The sequence below is a fragment of the Podarcis filfolensis genome, assembly GCF_964270895.1.
Source record: "Podarcis filfolensis genome assembly, chromosome: 14".
Taxonomy (NCBI): domain Eukaryota; kingdom Metazoa; phylum Chordata; class Lepidosauria; order Squamata; family Lacertidae; genus Podarcis; species Podarcis filfolensis.
The window spans coordinates 15,342,271-15,363,764 of record NC_139616.1 but is presented as its reverse complement, the minus strand read 5'-3'; the positions used below and the strand labels follow the sequence as shown (position 1 = coordinate 15,363,764).

Here is a 21,494-nt window from a genome sequence, read left to right as displayed (position 1 = left end):
ACTGAGGGGCCTCCAGACTCTGCCTGCCCCCTCCCACTCAGCCGCCCTACAGCTGGGGGAGAGAGGCAGTGAAGATTCTGCACACGCCCAAGGGGCAGAGTGCAGTTCGCTCCCCTGGATGTTTGAGAGTGGAGCAGAAAAACATTTATTTGACTTCTACAGTTCCCGGCCGTCGGGGACACACTCTCCCTCATGCTCAGCTGCCCGGCTCCGCCACCGCTCCAGTTAGCCGAGGGGATCGAAGTCATCTCCCCCCTCCATGCCTTGCCCAGCAGAGAAACTGCACGCCTTGCGCCCCTCCTGGGCAACGGCGCGCCACCCGCCCGCGACTCCCGAGCCTCCCCCGAACTCCTGCCCCCTTCCCCCTTCGTTTCGACAGATCAGGGGAGGCAGCGAATCCTATGTTTCAGTAGAGTGCCTTGGGTCTAGGGTTGCCACCCGTCCCTAGAAAAACATGAGGGGTGGGAAGATAGTTCTTCTAACTGTAGGGCGGCTGAGTGGGACGGGGCAGCCAGACTATGGAGGCCCCGCGGTATGACCCACCCCTCCCCTGCAATGGCACCCAGAGATGGCACCCAGGGCAGGCTGACAGGAGCAGCCGCCATTACACAGCTTGCCTCACTGTTTGACGTTTAAAATATTTATTTCTTAATTTTGGGCTCAAAAAATAGGGGTCGCCTTATAGATGGGGGCGCCCTATAGATGGAAAAATACGGTACTTAGAATTAAGTCTCACTAATTTCCATGGGACTTACTTCTAAGTAAGAACTGCAGCATAAGACTCAAATATCAGTTCACATCTGGACTATATGAAGATCTTAGTATATTCATCTGTGATTTGGGTAAAAAACAGTAACATCTGTAGAAAGCTAGCTTTCTCCATACAGGGAGTTTTAAAACAGCAGCCACAGCATGGAAGCACATTAGGAAACACTGTGCCCCCACATGCCTTCTGAATTGAGAATTTCCCCTTTCCCCTCTATTTCATAAAGCCGTTGGTGTGTTCTGTGACATCAGTAGCTATTAAATACTTGCCTTCATCTCAGACCTATTTGCATGCTCAGCAACCAACACAACTCAGACCAAGTTTTCCATGCTTAACAGATTTGGAAATAAAGGACCTAATATGAACATGGGCATGCAGTGATGAGTAATAACCAGCACAGTTACCTGCCAGAAATGAAAGTGGGGGACAGTTCAGAATGTGGGAAGATAGAGATGAGCACTCTGACAGAGAGACAAAGAGGGAAGCAAGGAGCCAAAGCATGCAAAGGTAGGCAAAGCAATTTGGGAAAGTAAACTGGGACTCACTTTTCCTCATCCACTCATCTGCTATATTTATTGCCACATTTCCACATGCATTCCCACTACTGACTGGGAATCTCTCTAGTGAATTAATGTTTTGGCTGGTCAGTTATGGCCAATGAGGACAACAGCTGATTTAAGACTTGTGTATTTATCAAGCCGCAGTCAGCTGTTTCATTTCTGCACAAGAAATAAATTGCCTCGGGTTCTGACTTTATTGAAAAAAGTGCACTTTATCATAATAACGATGCAGTTCAAAATATTTGTCTCAATGGAAATGCTCCAGCATTTAAGTTGTCCCCATTTCCAAAAGTCCAGAATGCATGGAGAGCAAGTGTGACTTAAAAATTAAAACATGTTTTAGCTGTCTTGGGCTTACTCCAAACTATTCCAAACCAAGTATCAATGCGATACATAGCTATGAATATGCATGAAAGCATCTAAACGGCAAAGCTGCTCGGTCATTCTCCTCCCACCCTTCATCCCTTTATTTTATGGGCTGGATTTCTTCTCTTTGGCAAAGCAGGGCATGTCAGTCGGTAGGCCTACTGCATTTGCACAGGTGGCTTGTATGAGAGAAAGAAAAACACATTCCATTTGGGAAGCAGAAGGACAGGTATTAGGTCTATATTCTGTGTTGGCAGGTGCGTTGTAACGCCCCATAAAACAACCACTTCTCAACATCTTTGGAAGAGGCTGTGCTTTGCTCCTCGCTGCCATCAGAGGTGTGGTTGGCAGTGATGGGGAACACAGAAAATCTCAGTTGTAACTCCAGAGTTGTAGAACCAGGTAGCTTGACACCAGATAAGTACTGTATTTTTCACTCTATAAGACGTGCCAGACCATAAGATGCACCTAGTTTTTGGAGGAGGAAAACAAGAAAAAAAATATTCTGAATCTCAGAAGCCAGAACAACAAGAGGGATCGCTGCGCAGTGAAAGCAGCGATCCCTCTTGCTCTTCTGGCTTCTGGGATAGCTGCGCAGCCTGCATTTGCTCCATAAGACGCACACACATTTCCCTTTACTTTTAAGGAGGGAAAAAGTGAGTCTTATAGGACAAAAAATACGGTAGTTTTGTCCAGCTTTCCCTGCAGAACTTCCATGGGCTCGGGCAAAAAGGCCTTTTCTCCATCAGAGTATATTTTCTCTCTTTTTTCCAGTTATATTTCATTAAATTTTAAAAAAATTCACCTATACATTCCAATACACAACATTTTTTCTTTTGTTTTGTCAACTTCCCACCCTGTTTTCCCGGGTGTTTTTTAATTGCTCCCCCTTGCTACACCCTGTCTTCTCTGTCTTAAAACCACAATACACAATACCTCTAATTTCTTCTGTGGCTCATAGTTTAAATTCTGCTCACAAACTCAACATACTATAATACTTCTGTAAATAGTCCGAAAAAGGCTTCCATTCTTCCACAAAACACTCACATTAAGTTCTCTTATTTTTGCTGTTAACTTTGCCAATTCCACAAAGTGCATTTTTTCCCCTTTAAAGTGGAAGAAGCGCAGCAACTGCGCTCTGTATAGGGACGGGCGAACAGATAGATTCCGGTTCCCCATTTTCTAAACTTAAATTTACTTCTCCACATTTGCACATCAGCTTGTGATTATTTTTTTTTTTTACGTATCTTTGTAAAGCAGTTTCCCCCCTAATATAACACATTTTTGTATTTTACTTTTGTTAATGCATAATATCTCCTCTACCCTAGTGTATGCCTCAATGTATATATTACTTGCTTGGATAAGTGCATTGCCAAGATTTGGAGAAGTGCAAATTCTGAGGAATAGCTGTGTTTCAGTTTTCGTGTATGGTTTGTGAATTGGGTGTGCTGGACTTTAAATTTGAACTGAATCCATTTCTCCCCCTTTCCCTAACTCTGGATCAAGACCAGGCACTTGGGAGCTTTTTTGTTTTGTTTTTAATGCTCTTCCACTAAGCTATGGCCCTTCCTTTCTCCTAGAGGTCCTTGTGTCCACTAAGCTATAACAGTGGGACATGGGTGGCACTGTGGATTAAACCACAGAGCCTAGGACTTGCCGATCAGAAGGTCGGCAGTTCAAATCCCCATGACGGGGTGAGCTCCCGTTGCTCGGTCCCTGCTCCTGCCAACCTAGCAGTTCAAAAGCACGTCAAAGTGCAAATAGATAAATAGGTACCACTCCTGCAGGAAGGTAAACAGTGTTTCCGTGCGCTGCTCTGGTTCACCAGAAGCGGCTTAGTCATGCTGGCCACATGTACGCCGGCTCCCTCGACCAATAAAGCGAGATGAGCGCCGCAACCCCAGAGTCGGCCACGACTGCACCTAATGGTCAGGGGTCCCTTTACCCTTTAATATAACTGTGATGTGAGACTTATTGTTCCCTCTGGCTCATCATTATCTACTTGCAGCACCTCTCCAGGGTTTCAGACAAGGTTCTCTCCAAGCCCTACCTGGAGACGCCAGGGATCGAACCTGGGACTTCCTGCATGCCAGGCAGATGCTCTACCACTGAGCTATGGCCTTCCTTTCCCCTAGAGGTCTTTGTGTCCACTAAGCTACAGGCATTTTGACAGGCTGTTAAGACTGTTTTACTCCACCAGGCCTTTGGCCTCGATTGGTTGGTTGTCCGCTCTTCAGGGTTTTTTTTAAAAAAACAACAACACATGACTGAGTGATTTCCATCTGGTTTTGCTCGTTCTTATTCTATTTTATTGTTTCAGTGCTGTCCTTTTACCTGTTTTTAACTTTGCGAAACGCTCTGAAAGCTGACAGTCAGGAAAAATATATGCAAATCAATAGGCAAATCACTGGGGTTTTGCAGAGGAATGAATTAATACAGTACAATGGCATGTAGCAATGATGTCATGGGACAGATCCTTGGCACACCAGATCAGTAACTCTGCTGAATTTTACAGAGCTATAACTCAGGACTGGTCTGACTAGGTAAGCAACTCAAGTGGTTTTAAAGACTGGTTTTAAAAGACATTGTTATTTTATTTAAATACCCCAGCCCTTGGCCAAAGAGCTCAAGGTGCGATTTGTCCTTCATCCTTACAAACAGGTAGGTTAGGCTAAGGAACAGCAACTTGTCCAAAGTCATCCAATATGTTTTCTGGCTGAGCGAGCATCGTAAAAAAAGATTTTCTCTGTGCCATCTGCACTACGACATTTAAAGCAGTATCGTACCACTTAAAACAGCTGTGGCTGCACCCCAAAGAATTCTGAGAACTGTAGTTTGTTAAGGGTGCTGAAAGTTGTTAGGCGACCCCTCTTCCCCAGCGCAGAGTTACAATTCTCAGAGTGGTTTAACAACCAATCCCTCTTCCCAGGGAACTCTGGAAATTGTAGCACCAGGCTGCATCCGTTGGTTCACTGCCCACTAGCACAAGGACGAGTTAGCTTTAATATTCCGCCACAGGGGAATCCAACACAGCACAGCAAGATCTAGCAGGATATCGTAGTGCAGACTGAGCAATCTATTGTGCAACAAAGTCACCAGCAGCGTGCTTATGCATTGTTTTGCACAACGTTTTGTTGGTGAAACATCTTTTCAGGGATGCAAGCATACAGTTTAGTAGTTTTAACTTAGCGCTCCATTGGATACAACCTCATTCAATGTCTGCTGTATTGTTTTTCGTTTTGTTGAAAATTTTAAATTGCTTTAATTCACTGTTTTATCATGTTTGTTAGACACTTTGGGCTCCAGTAGGAGGAAACTTGGGATACAAGCATCAAGAATGAATGGATGAATGAATGGATGAATGATAGACAGACAGATATTACATTTATATTCCACCTTTTATCTAAGGATCTCAAGGTGGTATCCCCACAACAATGCTGTGAGGTAGATTAAGCTGAGAAGCAGGGAAGAAGAAGAAGAAGAGTTTGGATTTGATATCCCGCTTTATCACTACCCGAAGGAGTCTCAAAGCGGCTAACATTCTCCTTTCCCTTCCTCCCCCACAACACACACTCTGTGAGGTGAGTGAGGCTGAGAGACTTCAGAGAAGTGCGACTAGCCCAAGGTCACCCAGCAGCTGCATGTGGAGGAGCGGGGAAGCAAACCCAGTTCCCCAGATTACGAGTCCACCGCTCTTAACCACTACACCACACTGGCTCTCTGGGCCAAAGGCCAGCCTTTGAGTTTCATGGCCAAGTGGGGATTTGAACTCTGGCCTTCTAGGCCCTAGTCTGACACTCTAACCACTACACCACACTGTCTCTCCATTCACAGCCTAATTCCAGAGCTGAGCCACACAACCAGCAGAGTCATGCAGTCTACCTCTTACTGGTGAGATGTCACATTCCAACAAGAGCTTGCCCACATGATTCTGCTGGTTGTGCAGCATGGTTCTGAGATAGAGATGAACATAAACCCTTGCCATAAGCAGCTCAAGAAACTGAATTAAGATAATGTTTTCCCAAAGCTTCCTTCTTTTAACATGACATGTTTCGAACCACCCTCATTTCTGTTTCTCCATATTACTTCCCTTCCTTCAATAGCAGGAGCTAACCATGTTTCTTTAGCGTTATTCTCCACCAAGCAATGTGCAGGCTGGACACACTGCCACGCAAATATCCACAATTAATTAAATTCAGAGAGATATGCAGCTCGAAAATATTTTATTAAATGCCGCGCCAAGGACATTCCTTCAAGTCCGTGGAGCTTTATTTAAAGTGGTGTTTTGTACCTCAGGATCTTGGCATGTTAACTGGCAACGAAGTCCAAGAAAAGAAGTTTCATATTATGTATGAACCAATAATTACGCTAGCTCCTATTTTGTTTGGTGCCTTGTTTTTAATGCGGAGTTACGGCATGTAGCCAAGCAGCCACAGAAGGCAATTAAACTCAAGGAGATGCCTGCACTGGGGCCCCACACCTGATCCAAGGAAACTGTCTTCAACCTGTCTCTTAATTCAGGTCTCCAGGCAGTGAGTACCGAAGCAGCTGCACAAGGCCTCTGAACCGTGATTGGTTCAAAGAAAACCCTCCCTCCTCCCCATATACTGTAAGGGGCTCTGAGAGGCCATATAGTTAAACCCTCTGCTTAAATTCTGTGGGTTGAAGCCAATGTAGCGCTAAGTTAAAGTGACTTAGCAGCCTGCTTGTTTTGCTGGCAAGATATTTTGTGCCGGAGGAGTATTGTTGCACAAGAGCAGGTTGCTGGCGACTTCGTTGCACAATATTACCATGTGCAACGAGTTTCTGCTGGCACAGCTAGTGCATTAGGTTCCTCTGTTGCACAACATTAAAATTCACCTGTCCGATGGTGCAAGAGCCCTTGCATTTGCAGACAGAGAATGCTGGACAGAGCCCTGTAACTTTATTCCTGCTCACCCACCAAATTGCAATTTTCACCAATCAAACAGGTCAGCCCACGCCACGCAAACTACGCCACAAGCAGAGAGCAGATTGCTGTAAAATGCTTCGTGTCTTTATGTATGTATGCATAATTTTTTTTAAAGAACACATCTAAAATGTAAAGTGTGTATGCATTGTGCAGGTACACTCTTCATATTAATACAAGAGTCCTATTGCACCACACCTGGGGTGGCAATCTATTTTCAACAGTGGTCAGTTAGGATGCTGCTGAGAAGCCTACAAGCAGGGCGTGTAGGCAAGAGCCCTCCCTCATGGCTGTTTTATTCCCAGTAACCGAAATTATTCTGAATAAGGAGGTTCTATTGAGCAATCATCAAGGGATGCGGGTGGCGCTGTGGGTTAAACCACAGAGCCTAGGACTTGCCGATCAGTAGGTCGGCGGTTCGAATACCCGCAACGGGGTGAGCTCCCGTTGCTCGGTCCCTGCTCCTGCCAGCCTAGCAGTTTGAAAGCATGTCAAAGTGCAAGTAGATAAATAGGTACCGCTCCAGTGGGAAGGTAAACAGCGTTTCCGTGCACAGCTCTGGTTTACCAGAAGCGGCTTAGTCATGCTGGCCACATGACCCGGAAGCTGTATGCCGGCTCCCTCGGCCAATAAAGCGAGATGAGCGCTGCAACCCCAGAGTCAGCCACGACTGGACCTAATGGTCAGGGGTCCCCTTTACCTTTATTGAGCCATCATAGCTAGCAGCTGCTATGACTTTCTCTACGCTTTCTTTCTTCAAGCAGGTGGCCGCCACCACATCCTGCAGCACTGAGTTCCATCACTGAACGATGGCATTGTGTGAAAAAGCACTTCCTTTCACCTGGATTGGCTACAGCTCCCTGCTGAGTTCATACTTGGTGCCAAAGTGCTTTTGAAACTACGGGAGCTCTCAAAAGGAGATGATGATATGGCATGGAGGAGATGGGGGAGTAAAAAACAAAAACCCCTCCTGATTTGGCCTGGATCCCGAAGCTTGTGTACAATACAGTTTTTGCCAAGTTCTCTCTAATATTAAGTCATTGACATTAAAGCCCTCTCACCTCCTTTTAAAGCACGAAAGGAATACATGGATTTAGTTTGGGGAATTATACATATACATATGCAAGGTAATGACACTTAAGGATTTTTTTCGCAAGCAGACACAGTGGCTGCAATTCTAAATGTGCTTATGCTGGCAGAGCCCCACTGACCTCAGCAGGGCTCTGCGGCTGCCAGAGCAAGCACATTCAAGACTGTAGCCGGGATCTGTTTGCACAAAAGACCAGTCAGATGCCTAATTTGTTATTATTTTACATGTACACTTACCACCCTTGCAGGCGCTTTCAAAAGCAACCGTACAAAGCAAAGTGCAGACACCCTTTTCAAGACTTCTGGCAACAAGGGGAAGAAAGAAAGAAAGAAAGAAAGAAAGAAAGAAAGAAAGAAAGAAAGAAAGAAAGGCATCTTCTGTCTCCTATGCACACTGGAACACTCTAATTACAATGCTAAGGCTGCAATCCTATGCACACTTAATTGGGAATGCAGGACTCAGGTCTGGGCAAATATATATAAGATTGGGCTACTCAGTAGAACAGCAGCCACGTTCTGCTGAGCCAGGCTTGGAAATTAACTTCAGGGGCTCGTAAAAGTCTCCAAATTCAGCTCAAGTGCAGATCTGAACTGGAGAACAATTACTAGCTTGCCCATCTCCAAAAACCTTTCTGAGTCCCCACCGCCTGCCATCCGAAACAGGAGCGTTACTAAGCCCTTGAGAGACATCACACAAATTTGCACAAAATTTGCATGTGCTAATTTATGTGCATAAATGCAAATTCAGGCTGTCTTTCAGAGGGCAAAGTAAAAAAAAAAGTTAACACTGTTATCAAATTGACCGAAATCTGCTGCTACTGCATGACTGCAGCCAGATATCCTCAAATGCTGACTCACTGCAAACGGAAGATCAAATATAGAAAAGATATTTATGTGTGCAGACAATTTGGACTCCACCTAGGTATAGATGTGTTGCTGTCTGTGGACCTGTAAGTCAGCAAAAGCCTTCCAGGAAATAATTTATAATGAGATAAAAAAAATGTTTAAAATAACTTTTGTTAAAAAACTAGAGGCTTTTTCATTAGGTATAATAGGGGAAGGGACCCCGAAAGGAAAAAAGGTCCTATTTATGTATGCGACAACAGCAGCAAGAATGTTATATATGCCCAGGGTTGGAAGGAAGAAAGAACCCCAACGAAAGAAGAATGGATATTGAAGCTGATGGACTATGCAAAAGTGGCAAAATTGACTACGAAGATTAGACATCAAGAAGACAAAAAAATTAGAAATGAATGGGTTAATTTTATAGAATATATGAAGGAGCATTGCAAACATTTAAAAACATTAGCAGGATTGGATTAGCACCTGTAATATAATTTGATAAAAGGTATTGAAAAAGGAGATTTTATAGATTGGATAAAAGTATTTAGCAGCAGAAAAGAGAAGAAATAAATATTGGAAACTGGGGAAGGGGTGGTGGGAAATCCGGGAGTTGGAAGAACCCCTATAAAGATAGTGAAATTGTTATGGATGAATGCAATTAATACTGTATGCAAAAAATAAAATTAAAAATAAAATATATAGATGTGTTTCGGTTTGTAAAGCATAGCCTACACACAGTATGGTAACAAGAATAAATCAGGGCTCTTTTCTCCCAAGCAACCTGGAAAAATGTGTCACTTACTGTTGCAGGCATTCATGTGACATGGCCTTGACAGTGGGGGCACCGGGAGGTCGCCACACATAGATCTGTTTAATGCAACATGCTGGCCTTTGGCTGTGAGTTTCTGGCAGGTAGCCTTCCTCCTTTGCGTCCCGACACCACAGCTTACAGAGCACTGCAAAAGAAATGAAGCAATTGTCCTGTCCCACATGTGCCAACCTGACATAAGGCTGTGCACACTCAAGATTTTATTCTAGAATCAATGGAGACCGAGTTCTTTTCTTCGGCCTAGTCCACAACACAATCCAGACCTAGTGCATATTTCTTGCTCCTGGAAAGCACAAGAAACGGTTGACAAATGGTTTTCATTCGGAAAGTAAAGCGCACTGCGGATTGATTCTGCCTTACTCCACAGTGTGTTCATTCAAAAACAGGTGGGAGGCGGTCCCAGCAATGAAGGGCATGTGTATGAGTGTCTGTACCATTACATTGTGAGGGGGCATATACCAAGATAGAAAGAGGAGGGTTTTCAAACGCGTAACCTACTGTATTTTTCGCTCTGTAAGACACACTTTTCCTCTCCTAAAAAGTAAGGGGAAATGTGTGTGTGTCTTATGGAGCGAAAGCAGGCGGGAGGCTCTGCTCAGCGCTCCCTTTAAAGAGCCACGTGGAGCGTGTGTGCGGCTCTTGGGGGCTTTTCCCCGAGGAAGGAGAAGGACTGCCCTTCTCCCTCCTCGGGGAAAAGCCCCCAAGAGCCGCACACACGCTCCATACGCTCTTTAAAGGGGGCGCGGCTCTTGGGGGAACCTTCATCCCACTGCCTGGGAGAGGCTGCGCACAGCTATCCCATAAGCTAGGACAACAAGAGGGATCGCTGCACAGCGCAGCACTCCCACTTGCTGTCCTGGCTTATGGGATAGCCCCTCTGTCCCTTCCCTCACCTCCCGCAAAAGCCCGCAAGAGCTGCGCTCCCTTTAAAGAGCCGCGTGGAGCGTGTGTGCAGCTCTTGGGGGCTTTTCCCTGACGGGCTGCCCTTCTCCCTCCTCAGGGAAAAGCCTGCAAGCGCTGCACACATGCTCCATGCGGCTCTTTAAAGGGAGCGCTGAGCAGAGCCTGGGATGCATACAGGCTCTGCTCAGCGCTCCCTTTAAAGAATATTTTTTTCCCTTGCATTCCCCCTCTAAAAACTAGGTTCACATCTTATGGAGCGAAAAATACGGTAATCAAGAGGGTTTCAAACACATTCTCAAGTAACCAAGGATTGCTCAAGGATGAGCAATCAATCCAGATTGAAAGTAGCATCCTGAGAACAAGCATGAATGATTCCGTATTGAGAAAAACCATACTTCTGTGACTTCTGTGTTACAAACAGGTAACTTGTGTGCACTTGCAGCCTGTAGGAAGGCTGTTCATGTTAATTGAACTGCATCAAAAGGCATCTAGTAGAGATCCAACCTTGAATGGAGAGGGCCAGGGAAGAGAGGCAGATACAGGCACACTCTTATTTAAAGATACTCACCCTAGACCATTCTCCCACAATCAGCTGTGGAGGGCAGTCCATTTTTGCACAGGGTTTCTGAGTGGACAATCTGGATTCGTGGCACCTCTCGTCAGCGAGTTTCAGAAAGCTCCCATCCATCAACAACTGCTGGCAAGTCACTTTGCGATTCTGGGTTCCTCCTCCACACGTGTGGGAACACTAAGCGGAAGGAGACTAATAGAAATTAGGCCTGTGCACAGAACCTTCCTCTTCATTTTAAGAACTTCTTACTGATTGTCTTTTCCTTACAGGTAACAATGACAACAAATGCAACAGCAGCAAAGGAGATTGGGATATGGATCACTCCAATAATACATTACAAAATACAATTTGTCAAACAAAGTGTCTTTCAGGTGTTCCAAAGAAACTGTGTAAGTCAGCATTAAGACCTTGAATTGGGCTTGATAGTGTATAGACACCCAGAACAGTTTCTGGCAATGGGAAAACTGCTTTTGGTGCCTTTGCAGAAAAGTGGGAGATAAATGAAATGGATGAATGGATGTTTTTGTGATGGCCTGGGACTCGGGCTCAGACTTTGAACCAGAGGAGTCTCAGTCTGCACTGGATCCTTTGCCTCAGGCATCATCTGAACCAAGCCCGGGGCCTGATCCTGAAGAGTCCCAGTCTGCACAGCTTCCCCTGCAACAAACACCAGCTGGGCCAAGTCAGGAGCCTGAGCCTGCCCTGGCTCCAGATGTGGGGATTACCTCGTTGTCTTCAGCTGGGCCATCACTTACAGCTGCCCCACTACCGGTTTGGTCAGGGGAGGCTGAGGCGGCCCCTGGGTCTAGTAACCCACCGACGTCTCACGAGCTGCAGAGACTAAGGTTTGAGAGAAGGAGAGACCTGAGTACTTGCAGGAGGAGTGCTCGCCTTCGGGCGAAACAGGGAGGTGAGTCGCTGGGAGATCAGGACTGGCTGCTACCCCAACAAAGATAAAAGGCTGTCGGACCCTGCCCCAGGTTGCAGGAGCAACATTGCTGTTTGCTAGATCCTGCACCTGTCCTTGCCTGGTTTCCTGCCTCGTGTCCTGCCTCAGCCCTGTCGGACTGACTCCCAGGGGAACCTTTGGATTCTGGACCGGTCCTGGACTGCGTTTCACGGGTTACCCCTGAGCCCAGCACTTTTATAACTCTGTTTTGATGCGCCATTCAGCATTTCAGCAATTACATACTGTCTGAGCTTCAGTGTCTGGAATGCCTTCAAGGGCAGCCCTACAAACAGCGCTTTACAGTGATCTAAACTCTTGACTGCTGTGGACACTTGGGCCTTTGAAGAAGAAGTTGGATCCAAGTCCTGCAAGCTACAGGCCAGTTCTTTCAGAGTACAAAGATGAAGGCATTATTTTTTTTTTTGAAGCACTCAAATTATGTGATCCTGTATCTTGGACTGAATCAGTACAGCCCAGCAACAGGTTGACTGTTTCATCCGTTGTTTATGCGAAACTGGCCTAATGACTGTGGCTTTCACCCAGGAAGGCCTCTGAAATCCACATAATTCATTTCATCTCAAAATATCATTTGCTGAAAAAGCGAGGAATGAATACACTTCTGTTCCAGAAACAGTGCACTGTCAGCAGCCCGTGAATTAAAAATTGAGCATGAGCTCCGCTGAGAGGTTACTCTAAGTCAGGGAAAGTGGAACATGTCTCCCTCCGGATGTATTTGGACAACTCCCACCATCCCTGGCCATTGGCCATACTGGCTGAGGCCGATGAGAGCTGGAGTTCAGCAACATCTGGAGGACCCTGAGCTCTCCATCCCTGCCTCAAGCCTCTGTTTATTTAGCAACCCCGTCATACCTGTTGCCATTCTTCAACGTGCCAAACTGGGGGGCAGTCAATCTGGTTGCAGGCTTGCAAAGAGTGGGGCTTTTTGTCTTTGCAGTTTTCAGGCCCAACAACTGATCCTCCGGGTTGCTGGCAACGCACCTCTCTTGTCTGGATGCCAACACCACAAGTGGCAGAACACTGCCTCCAGGGACGCACCTGCCACCTGTTCCGAGAGATTATCCAAAGGGCAGACTGAGTAAGCAATGCTAGGAATGATGAGGCAGAAGCGGTTGCTTTGATACTGGATTCCAGTGAAGTTTCATAAATGGTTGTGCTCTCTCTCGCTCTCGCTCTCTCTCTGACCCTCCATTACACACAACACTTTTATTCAATGACTTAACACTTTATGTTCTCTTTTATCTCACTTCTTAATTGGAAAAGGCTTCGGCTGAGAAAGATTGCTGTAAGACAGTCCACACCCGCAGGCTCACCACGTAGAAGACACAACACACAAGGGAAAAGGGATGGGGAGGGAGGAGGAAAGCAAGCAAGCTCAGACACTGCCTCTTAAAGCTACTGTCCTTTTAACAGCCGTCTGGGCTGGAAGCAGGTCAGATAGCCCTGATAGCATGGTGGGCACTAGATGACTGTATGTGTGCTGGTCTCTCAACAGAAGCACTGGCGTGGACCAGGGAGTGGACCAGGCTGAGGACTCCACTTGGGCATAAGGGGAGGGGCCTGCCTGATCTCTGTCTCAAGAAGCGGTCTTTGCCATTTTCACTGTACAGTGGTACCTCAGGTTACATACACTTCAGGTTACATACGCTTCAGGTTACAGAATCCGCTAACCCAGAAATAGTGATTCAGGTTAAGAACTTTGCTTCAGGATGAGAACAGAAATTGTGCAGCGGTGGCGCAGCGGCAGCAGGAGGCCCCATTAGCTAAAGTGGTGCTTCAGGTTAAGAACAGTTTCAGGTTAAGTACGGACCTCCGGAACGAATTAAGTACTTAACCCGAGGTACTACTGTAGAGGGAAAGAGCCTGTTGACATTTTCTTCAGAAAGCAAGCCCATGCTCCCATCACAATGGGGGCTCATTTTGCTAACCCAGACAGATCTATCTGAAAGCAGGCATTAAGGCAGGTTTCCATTACAATATTGCCAACATACGAACGGATCACTTATGGACACAGACTTTCCTCAGTTAAATATAATGATATTTGGAGCAACTTTATACAGAATATATGAGGCTATTGATAAAGAAATTTGTACAGTACAGCTCCCGAATGCCTTGCGACTCGAACGCTTTGGCTCCCAGACGCCACAAACCTGGGAGTGTTCTGGTTTGTGAACGTTCTTTGGAAGCTAAACGTCTGCCGTGGCTTCCGATTGGCTGCAGGAAGTTCCTGCAGCCAATCGGAAGCCGCGCCTTGGTTGTCAAATGTTTTCGGAGGTCGAATGGACTTCTGGAACAGATTCTGTTCGACAACCAAAGTACAACTGTATTAGGATAATAAGACTATACACATTTGTATATGTATGGAAATGTAAAGTAGCATTTTTCTTTTAATTCACGTTTTTCCTTTTCTTTCTTTTAACCACTTTTTAATAAATGAATTTCTTCTAATAAAATATCAGTAATAAAAAATACAGGTTTCCGCAATGCAGAGTCTTACCTTGGGGGGCAAAGCCTTGTATTGCAAACACGGCTCATTGCTGGGGGTCTCGCTGAGCTGTCGCACAGGCTGTCATTGACAGTTTGCTTTGTCTGCTCATGTAGGCACACTGCAATGGCTTCCTGAGTCCCTAGATTGTTATATATATATAAATGAGATATATTACACATGAGCAACGTATCTTGAACAGTAAGAAAAAGTTACAGATATAAAGCACATTCTCTCAAGCCACAAACTAAATCAGAGGTAGCTAATCTCCAGTTCAAGGACTTAGCCAAGATCTTTAAAGCTAAATTTAAAGTTGTGTGATTTATTCAATGGTGGTTATCTAGTCTTTTATATATTGAATGTGTTTGGATTATCAATGTATTTGGATGACTTTGTATGATTTTACTGTTTTAACTTACACCAATAAAGGCTAGTTACAAGTTAGTCTGCAGCAGTTTAATCTACGTAAGATGTTTTAGAAACTTCAGAAATATCTATCTGCATTGTATATTTAATCTGCAACTGCAAGTACACTAACTAGAAAGTTATTTGTTCTTTAAACAGAGAATGTCTTGCGTAGTTTTTATAGGAGGTAAAAAAAGAGAAATAATAATAATAATAATAATAATAATAATAATAATAATAATAATAATTATTTATTATTTATACCCCGCCCATCTGGCTGAGTTTCTCCAGCCACTCTGAGCGGCTTCCAATCAAGTGTTAAAACAATACAGCATTAAATATTAAAAATTTCCTTAAACAGGGCTGCCTTCAGATGTCTTTTAAAAAGAAGATAGCTGCTTATTTCCTTCACATCTGAAGGGAGGGCGTTCCACAGGGCGGGTGCCACTACCAAGAAGGCCCTCTGTCTGGTTCCCTGTAACCTCACTTCTTGCAATGAGGGAACTGCCAGAAGGCCCTCAGTGCTAGATCTCAGTGTCCAGGCTGAACGATGGGGGTGGAGACACTCCTTCAGGTATACAGGACCGAGGGTCAATTAAAGGGTCAAACGAACCAGAGCTGTCTTCTGCATATGCCACAAACGGGATCTAGAGTCCCATGTCCACACTACTGTGGGGGCCCCGTCCACCTTAGATCCCTGGCATCTCCACATATGGATGGAAACAACTGCCCAACTTTTAAAAAATATAATATTTATTAAGTTTCCCAATTTAATAATCCAATACAAACCACATTAAAACATTCCAAATTACAATTTTTTAAAAAGCCAAATATAAATGCCGAATTTTATATCTTTGGGTGACTTCCCATGCTCTGAATTTCAGGAAGTGCTGGTCATCTAATATTACATTGCATTTCTTAATTAATCAATAAACCATTCCAATGCTAATCAGATAATTTTCATTTACTTTCAGAACCACTGGTCTGTTCAACTTTTGCCTTCTTATTTCTGTATGAAATGTTTTTCCTTGATGTTTTCCACAGTCCAGCAATTCCATTTTCAGTTTCTGCTCACAGGAGCCATAATTTGCCACATCCCAAACAAAGAGACGCCATTAGCCCCGGGCAGATATCCGGAATTCCCCTCTGTAATCTCGCTCCATGTCTCAACATGCTGGTACCTCTGCCAGTATACAATAACTCCAATCCAGAATTCTTCCATCCTTCCGCTGAGGGCATCCATTCAATATAATATTATAATTAAACCACAACTGCCCACCTTTAATCTGAAACCCTGGAGCACTGAGGCAACGCCAAGCTAGACAAATCAATAAGGCCACGTCCTAAAACAGAGTCCCTCGTTTTTGGCTTTTTCTGTGATTAGAGCACAGCCATGCCACCAGAATATCTGATATGGCCTTGAGTTGCGAGTCTCTTGGCCTGAACGTTTAGAACAGTATCTGGAGTTGTGAACCTCATCTTATTATATACAAAGCCCTGCCAGAGAACCAAGGGCACAGGCTGTAAAGTTGCCTTGGAAATCTCATCTATGTACAGCCCAATAAAACAAGAAGTCATTACCACTGTCATACGGAATGAAATGCGCTGAAGTTCATTTTGGTACTGAGGTTTCACTGGTACTATGAGGAATGGTGGGGAGTGGGGGGTTTCTAATGTGATACGCAAGACCGAAAATGGTCATAGTTCAGGGAACCTGTTTCCTTCCTTCTCAATGCATGTTCCCCTAGAGGCTTCAGAGGGGCTACAAATCTGATTTCAAGACAGCTTAATATTTCTCTTTTGTTAAAAGATTTGCAAGGTTTCAAGCACCGTTGTACTTTCACTGCATTTCCTAATAAAAATCCAGAGCCTTGTTATTTGTGTAGGTAGGATATATTAAAACCCCGTTTTATTCCTTTTTTAAAAAACAACAACAAAAACCTGTACAACAGCTAGACAATTACTGCCATAAATACCTCTTCTCCTAATTCATCATGAAGGCTTTTCTCAACACTCTGTTGGTTACTAAAAAGGCCTGTTTTTATTTTTAGCTGACTCTGTGGAAAAACTCAGGACTGGAATATGTCCATCCCCCACCCTGGGCAGGTTAGTAGTGTGTGTTTTATGACTTTCAGTAATTGGTTAGAGCATGGGCGAGGGTTTTTGTTCCTAGATATGAGTGACAAGTGATTTTTATAATGGGATCTCAACCACTTCCATCTGTCCCCAATCATTCAAAATTGTATTATGTCAGAACTGGACATTACCCATGGCATACGAAGAGAACAACCCAAGCCGCAATTTGGGAAAGAGATTTTGGCAGGGATGCCTTGTCCCTCATTAACAAATCAACCACACTTGATGTTGTGCCATCAATACTGCAGCAATGTTTCTCGAAAACAGCAAAACGCACTTACCATGATCATCGGAGCAAGCTGATTATATATTTCAAAGAGCTGTAGCTCAGGGGCACTGTGCATGTTTTGCATCTATAGGGGTCAATCCCCAGGTATCTCTGGTTAATGGAACTTCAGGTAGTGAGGTTGAGTAAAGAATGCCGAGTCCCTAGAGAGCCTCTAGAAGGTCAGTGCTGGATTAGATAAACTGCTGGCCTGACTCCTTTTTGGCCTGCGCATTTCACTCCATTACACATTTTCCCAGAGGATCGAGGGTTGCTTTTCTGCTTGTTTTGAGTATTCTTCAAGTGTGTTTCAACACACACATGGCACACACATACATCCACAGAAAACCAATATTGGATAACATAATCCCTGACCGAACGCTAAATGAGGATAAATGAAATCAAGGTCTTGGTGAGCTTAATATGCGTTTTTAACGTATGCATGCAAGGATTTAAAACTATATCAAAATACGATCTATGGTTGATAGCCAATAGGATATGCCATAACAGCTGGGTAATCTTGTATGGCTTTACAATGCTCACCTAGAAACCTAGCGTATTATCTCACATAAACAAAAATGCTATTGTCGAAACACACCGATTGCAAAAGCTGCACTCCAAGTGGCCTGCCAAACTATTTTTGATTCCAGAGCGTTTTCTTCAGTGGCATCTGTTTAGAGAGCTTTCTTTTGCGCATGGCCATAGATCAGGCTTCCTCAACCTCGGCCCTCCAGATGTTTTTGGCCTACAACTCCCATGATCCCTAGCTAGCAGGACCAGTGGTCAGGGATGATGGGAACTGTAGTCTCAAAACATCTGGAGGGCCGAGGTTGAGGAAGCCTGCCATAGATCTTCTTAAAAATATGAACATTATTAACATAATACTCCAGTTTCCCAATTAATACAAATTTGGGCTTACCATCCAGCATATAATGTCATCCTCACTTCCATTATTTACACTTGTCACACAATGACTGTAAGGCCCAAAACCAAGCCTTGTATCACATACGCTATATTTCATTTTCAGCTGGTCCTTGCACAACCACAATAATTACCAGTAAATGGTCAGGAAAGCTTTGTTCAATGTTTGGATAAGATATAAGGATTTATTGGAAAATAAAACCCCAAGGTGGCTGTCACCAATGGAAGCAAAAGCCCAGAAAAAGCTCAATATGGAGGCCAAATGGCCGAAATATTGGGAGATTTTGGAACAAGAGGGAGATAGACTAAAACTGCAGAGTTTTGAGAAACTAAAAAACAAAGTGCGAGATTGGCTTCATTATTATCAGATAATGGAGGCATATAATTTGGACAAGAAAATTGGCTTCCAGGTGGAAAAATCAAAATTAGAAACAGAACTGTTAGAACCCAAAACTAAGATTTTGTCAAGGATGTATAACTTGCTGTTGAAATGGAATACACAGGATGAAACGGTGAAATCTGCTATGATTAAATGGGCACAAGATGTTGGACATAACATTATGTTTGCTGACTGGGAACAGTTGTGGACCACAGGTATGAAATTTACGGCATGTAATGCTTTAAGAGAGAATATTATGAAAATGATATACAGGTGGTACATAGCCCCAGTCAAGCTTGCAAAAATATATCATTTGCCCGATAATAAATGTTGGAAATGTAAAGAGACTGAAGGTACATTCTTTCACCTTTGGTGGACGTGCCCGAGAATCAAGGCTTTCTGGGAGGTGATATATAATGAAATGAAAAAGGTATTTAAATATACCTTCCTGAAGAAACCAGAGGCCTTCCTTCTGGGCATTGTCAGCCAATTGGTGCCAAAGAAGGACAGAACTTTTTTTATGTACGCTACAACAGCAGCAAGAATACTTATTGCAAAGTATTGGAAGACACAAGATTTACCCACTTTGGAAGAATGGCAGATGAAGGTGATGGACTATATGGGATCGGCAGAAATGACTGGCAGAATCCGAGACCAGGGAGAAGAGTCGGTGGAAGAAGATTGGAAGAAATTTAAAGACTATCTACAGAAATATTGTAAAATTAATGAATGTTAGAATGATGTTGGATAGAAATTAAGTGGTTTCCAGCTGTAATGCTTTAAGAGAATATGAAAAAAGGGTTATAAATAGGTAAAAACATAATGGTAAGGATTTGCTGAATTTGAGGTGGAATACAAAAAAGGGAGGTATGAGGAGGTCTGGGAAACAAGCTAAAGGAAAATAAGCAATGGAAAATTTGTGTGTTTTTAATTATTTTTATTTTGTATTTTTGTTATTTTTTTATTTTATTGTAATACTTTAAAAAATCTTAATAAATATCTTATAAAAAAAATAATTACCAGTAAATGTCAACATTAACCAGAATCATAGAATTGTAGAGTTGGAAGAGACCCTGAGGATCAACTCCCTGCAGTGTAGGAATACACAGCTGTCCCATACAGGGATCAAACCTTCAACCTTGGCATTATCAGCACCATGCTCCCACCAAACAATAACATATATACAAAATTCAAATTGAATTTTTTCAAGCACACCTGTCTTTTCCTTTCACTTACTTAACTGTCTGTTAATTTAAATTCCTGGTTATTTAAAACATCCATGAAATGAGGCTGGAAGTCATAGTTGCTTATGGGCTTTGCACCCGTGGATTGTTTTCTTGCTTTTTATTTTGGAAACAGCACATCTTCAGGTCAATATAGTAAACTACTTTTGAAATTCACTTGGGGGGGGGGGTTGCCTTATACAGAGTCAGTTCATTGGCTCACTCTGCCTATGAGTCAGTGGCTCTTCAGGGTCTCCGAAAGGAATCCTTCCCACCTCTACATGGGGATGTCAGGAATATTATTGGTATTATTATTTACACAGTGACTTAAGAAAATCCAATAATTATTATTGTTTTAAGGCAGGACAAAAAAGAAGCCACATTGTCACTCTTTGAATTAAGGGCCAAAGAAAGCCCAAGGGGAAAATAACAGTCTTTGCCTGATGCACCAAAACAGTTGCTCCTAGATAACAATCCTGATATAACACACAAGATGGACAAATTTTGTGCAGCAGCTATTACAATACGACGTACAATGACTAGTACCCAGGGTTAGTACAACATATCGATCGATGGACACTCCTACGTCAGAAGGGTTTCCTTTCTGACAGATAAATGACCACACAGAGGGACGCGGTTGGCGCTGTGGTCTAAACCACTGAGCCTCTTGGGCTTGCCAATCAGAAGGTTGGCGGTTCGAATCCCTGCAATGGGGTGAGCTCCTGTTCCTCTGTCCCAGCTCCTGCCAACCTAGCAGTTCGAAAGCACACCAGTGCAAGTAGATAAATAGGTAACGCTGCGGCGGGACAGTAAACAGCATTTCCGTGCACTCTGGCTTCTGTCACGGTGTTCTGTTGTGCCAGAAGCGGTTTAGTCATGCTAGCCACATGACCCGGAAAGCTGTCTGTGGACAAACACCAGCTCCCTTGGCCTGAAAGCGAGATAAGAACCACAACTCCATAGTTGCCTTTGGCTGGACTTAACCGTCCAGGGGTCTTTTACCTTTTTTACCTTAAAAGGTAAAGCGACCCCTGACCATTAGGTCCAGTTGTGGCCGACTCTGGGGTTGCGGCACTCATCTCGCTTTATTGGCCGAGGGAGCTGGCATACAGCTTCCGGGTCATGTGGCCAGCCTGACTAAGCCACTTCTGGTGAACCAGAGCATTGCATGGAAACGCCGTTTACCTTCCCGCCGGAGTGGTACCTATTTATCTACTTGCACTTTTACGTGCTCTCGAACTGCTAAGTGGGCAGGAGCAGGGAACGAGCAATGGGAGCTCACCCCGTCGCGGGGATTTGAACCGCCGACCTTCTGATCGGCAAGTCCTAGGCTCTGTGATTTAACCCACAGCGCCATATGTGAATTTATATTGTTTTACTTTGCCTTGAGCTTTTAAATTTTGTAATTGGTGTTTTTTGTTTCGATCCTGGTCACTGACCATAATAAAACGATTTGCCTTGAGTTGAAAACAGTGCCAGCTATGCTTCCCTGGGGAGAGCACTCCACACACAAGGGACACTGCTGAAAAGGCCTAGTCTCATGTTGCCACCCACTGAACCTCCCATGGACTGAACCTGGCATCTTCCGCATCAAATAGGTGCTCTACCTCCAAGCTACGGTGCTTTTCTGGAACACATAAGACTCTGCCCCAGTATGAATAAGACCATTGATGTATCTAGCTCAATGTTGTTGACACTGGCTCTCCAGAATTCCAGACAAGGGTCTTTCCCCCAGTCCTACCTGCAGGTGCTGGGACTGAACCTGGAACCTCCTTCATGCAAAAGCATGTGCTCTACCACTGAGCAATGCTCCAGATTTCCATGCAGCAAGGGACAGG

At 44.2% G+C, this 21,494-nt stretch overlaps 1 protein-coding gene across 3 annotated transcripts in view; it reads right to left on the bottom strand.

Annotated features, from left to right (window-relative positions):
• The window catches only part of ADAMTSL3 (ADAMTS like 3), a 267,376-nt gene that overhangs the window by 39,024 nt on the left and 206,858 nt on the right, over positions 1–21,494 (bottom strand). For all 3 annotated transcript variants that reach the window (XM_083586149.1, XM_083586151.1, XM_083586150.1), the window contains 4 exons: positions 14,340–14,469; positions 12,695–12,887; positions 10,873–11,052; positions 9,375–9,528 (listed from right to left, as the gene is read on the bottom strand). In XM_083586149.1, the coding sequence (XP_083442275.1) occupies positions 9,375–9,528; positions 10,873–11,052; positions 12,695–12,887; positions 14,340–14,469 (657 nt within the window). The remainder of the gene's footprint in view (positions 1–9,374; positions 9,529–10,872; positions 11,053–12,694; positions 12,888–14,339; positions 14,470–21,494) is intronic.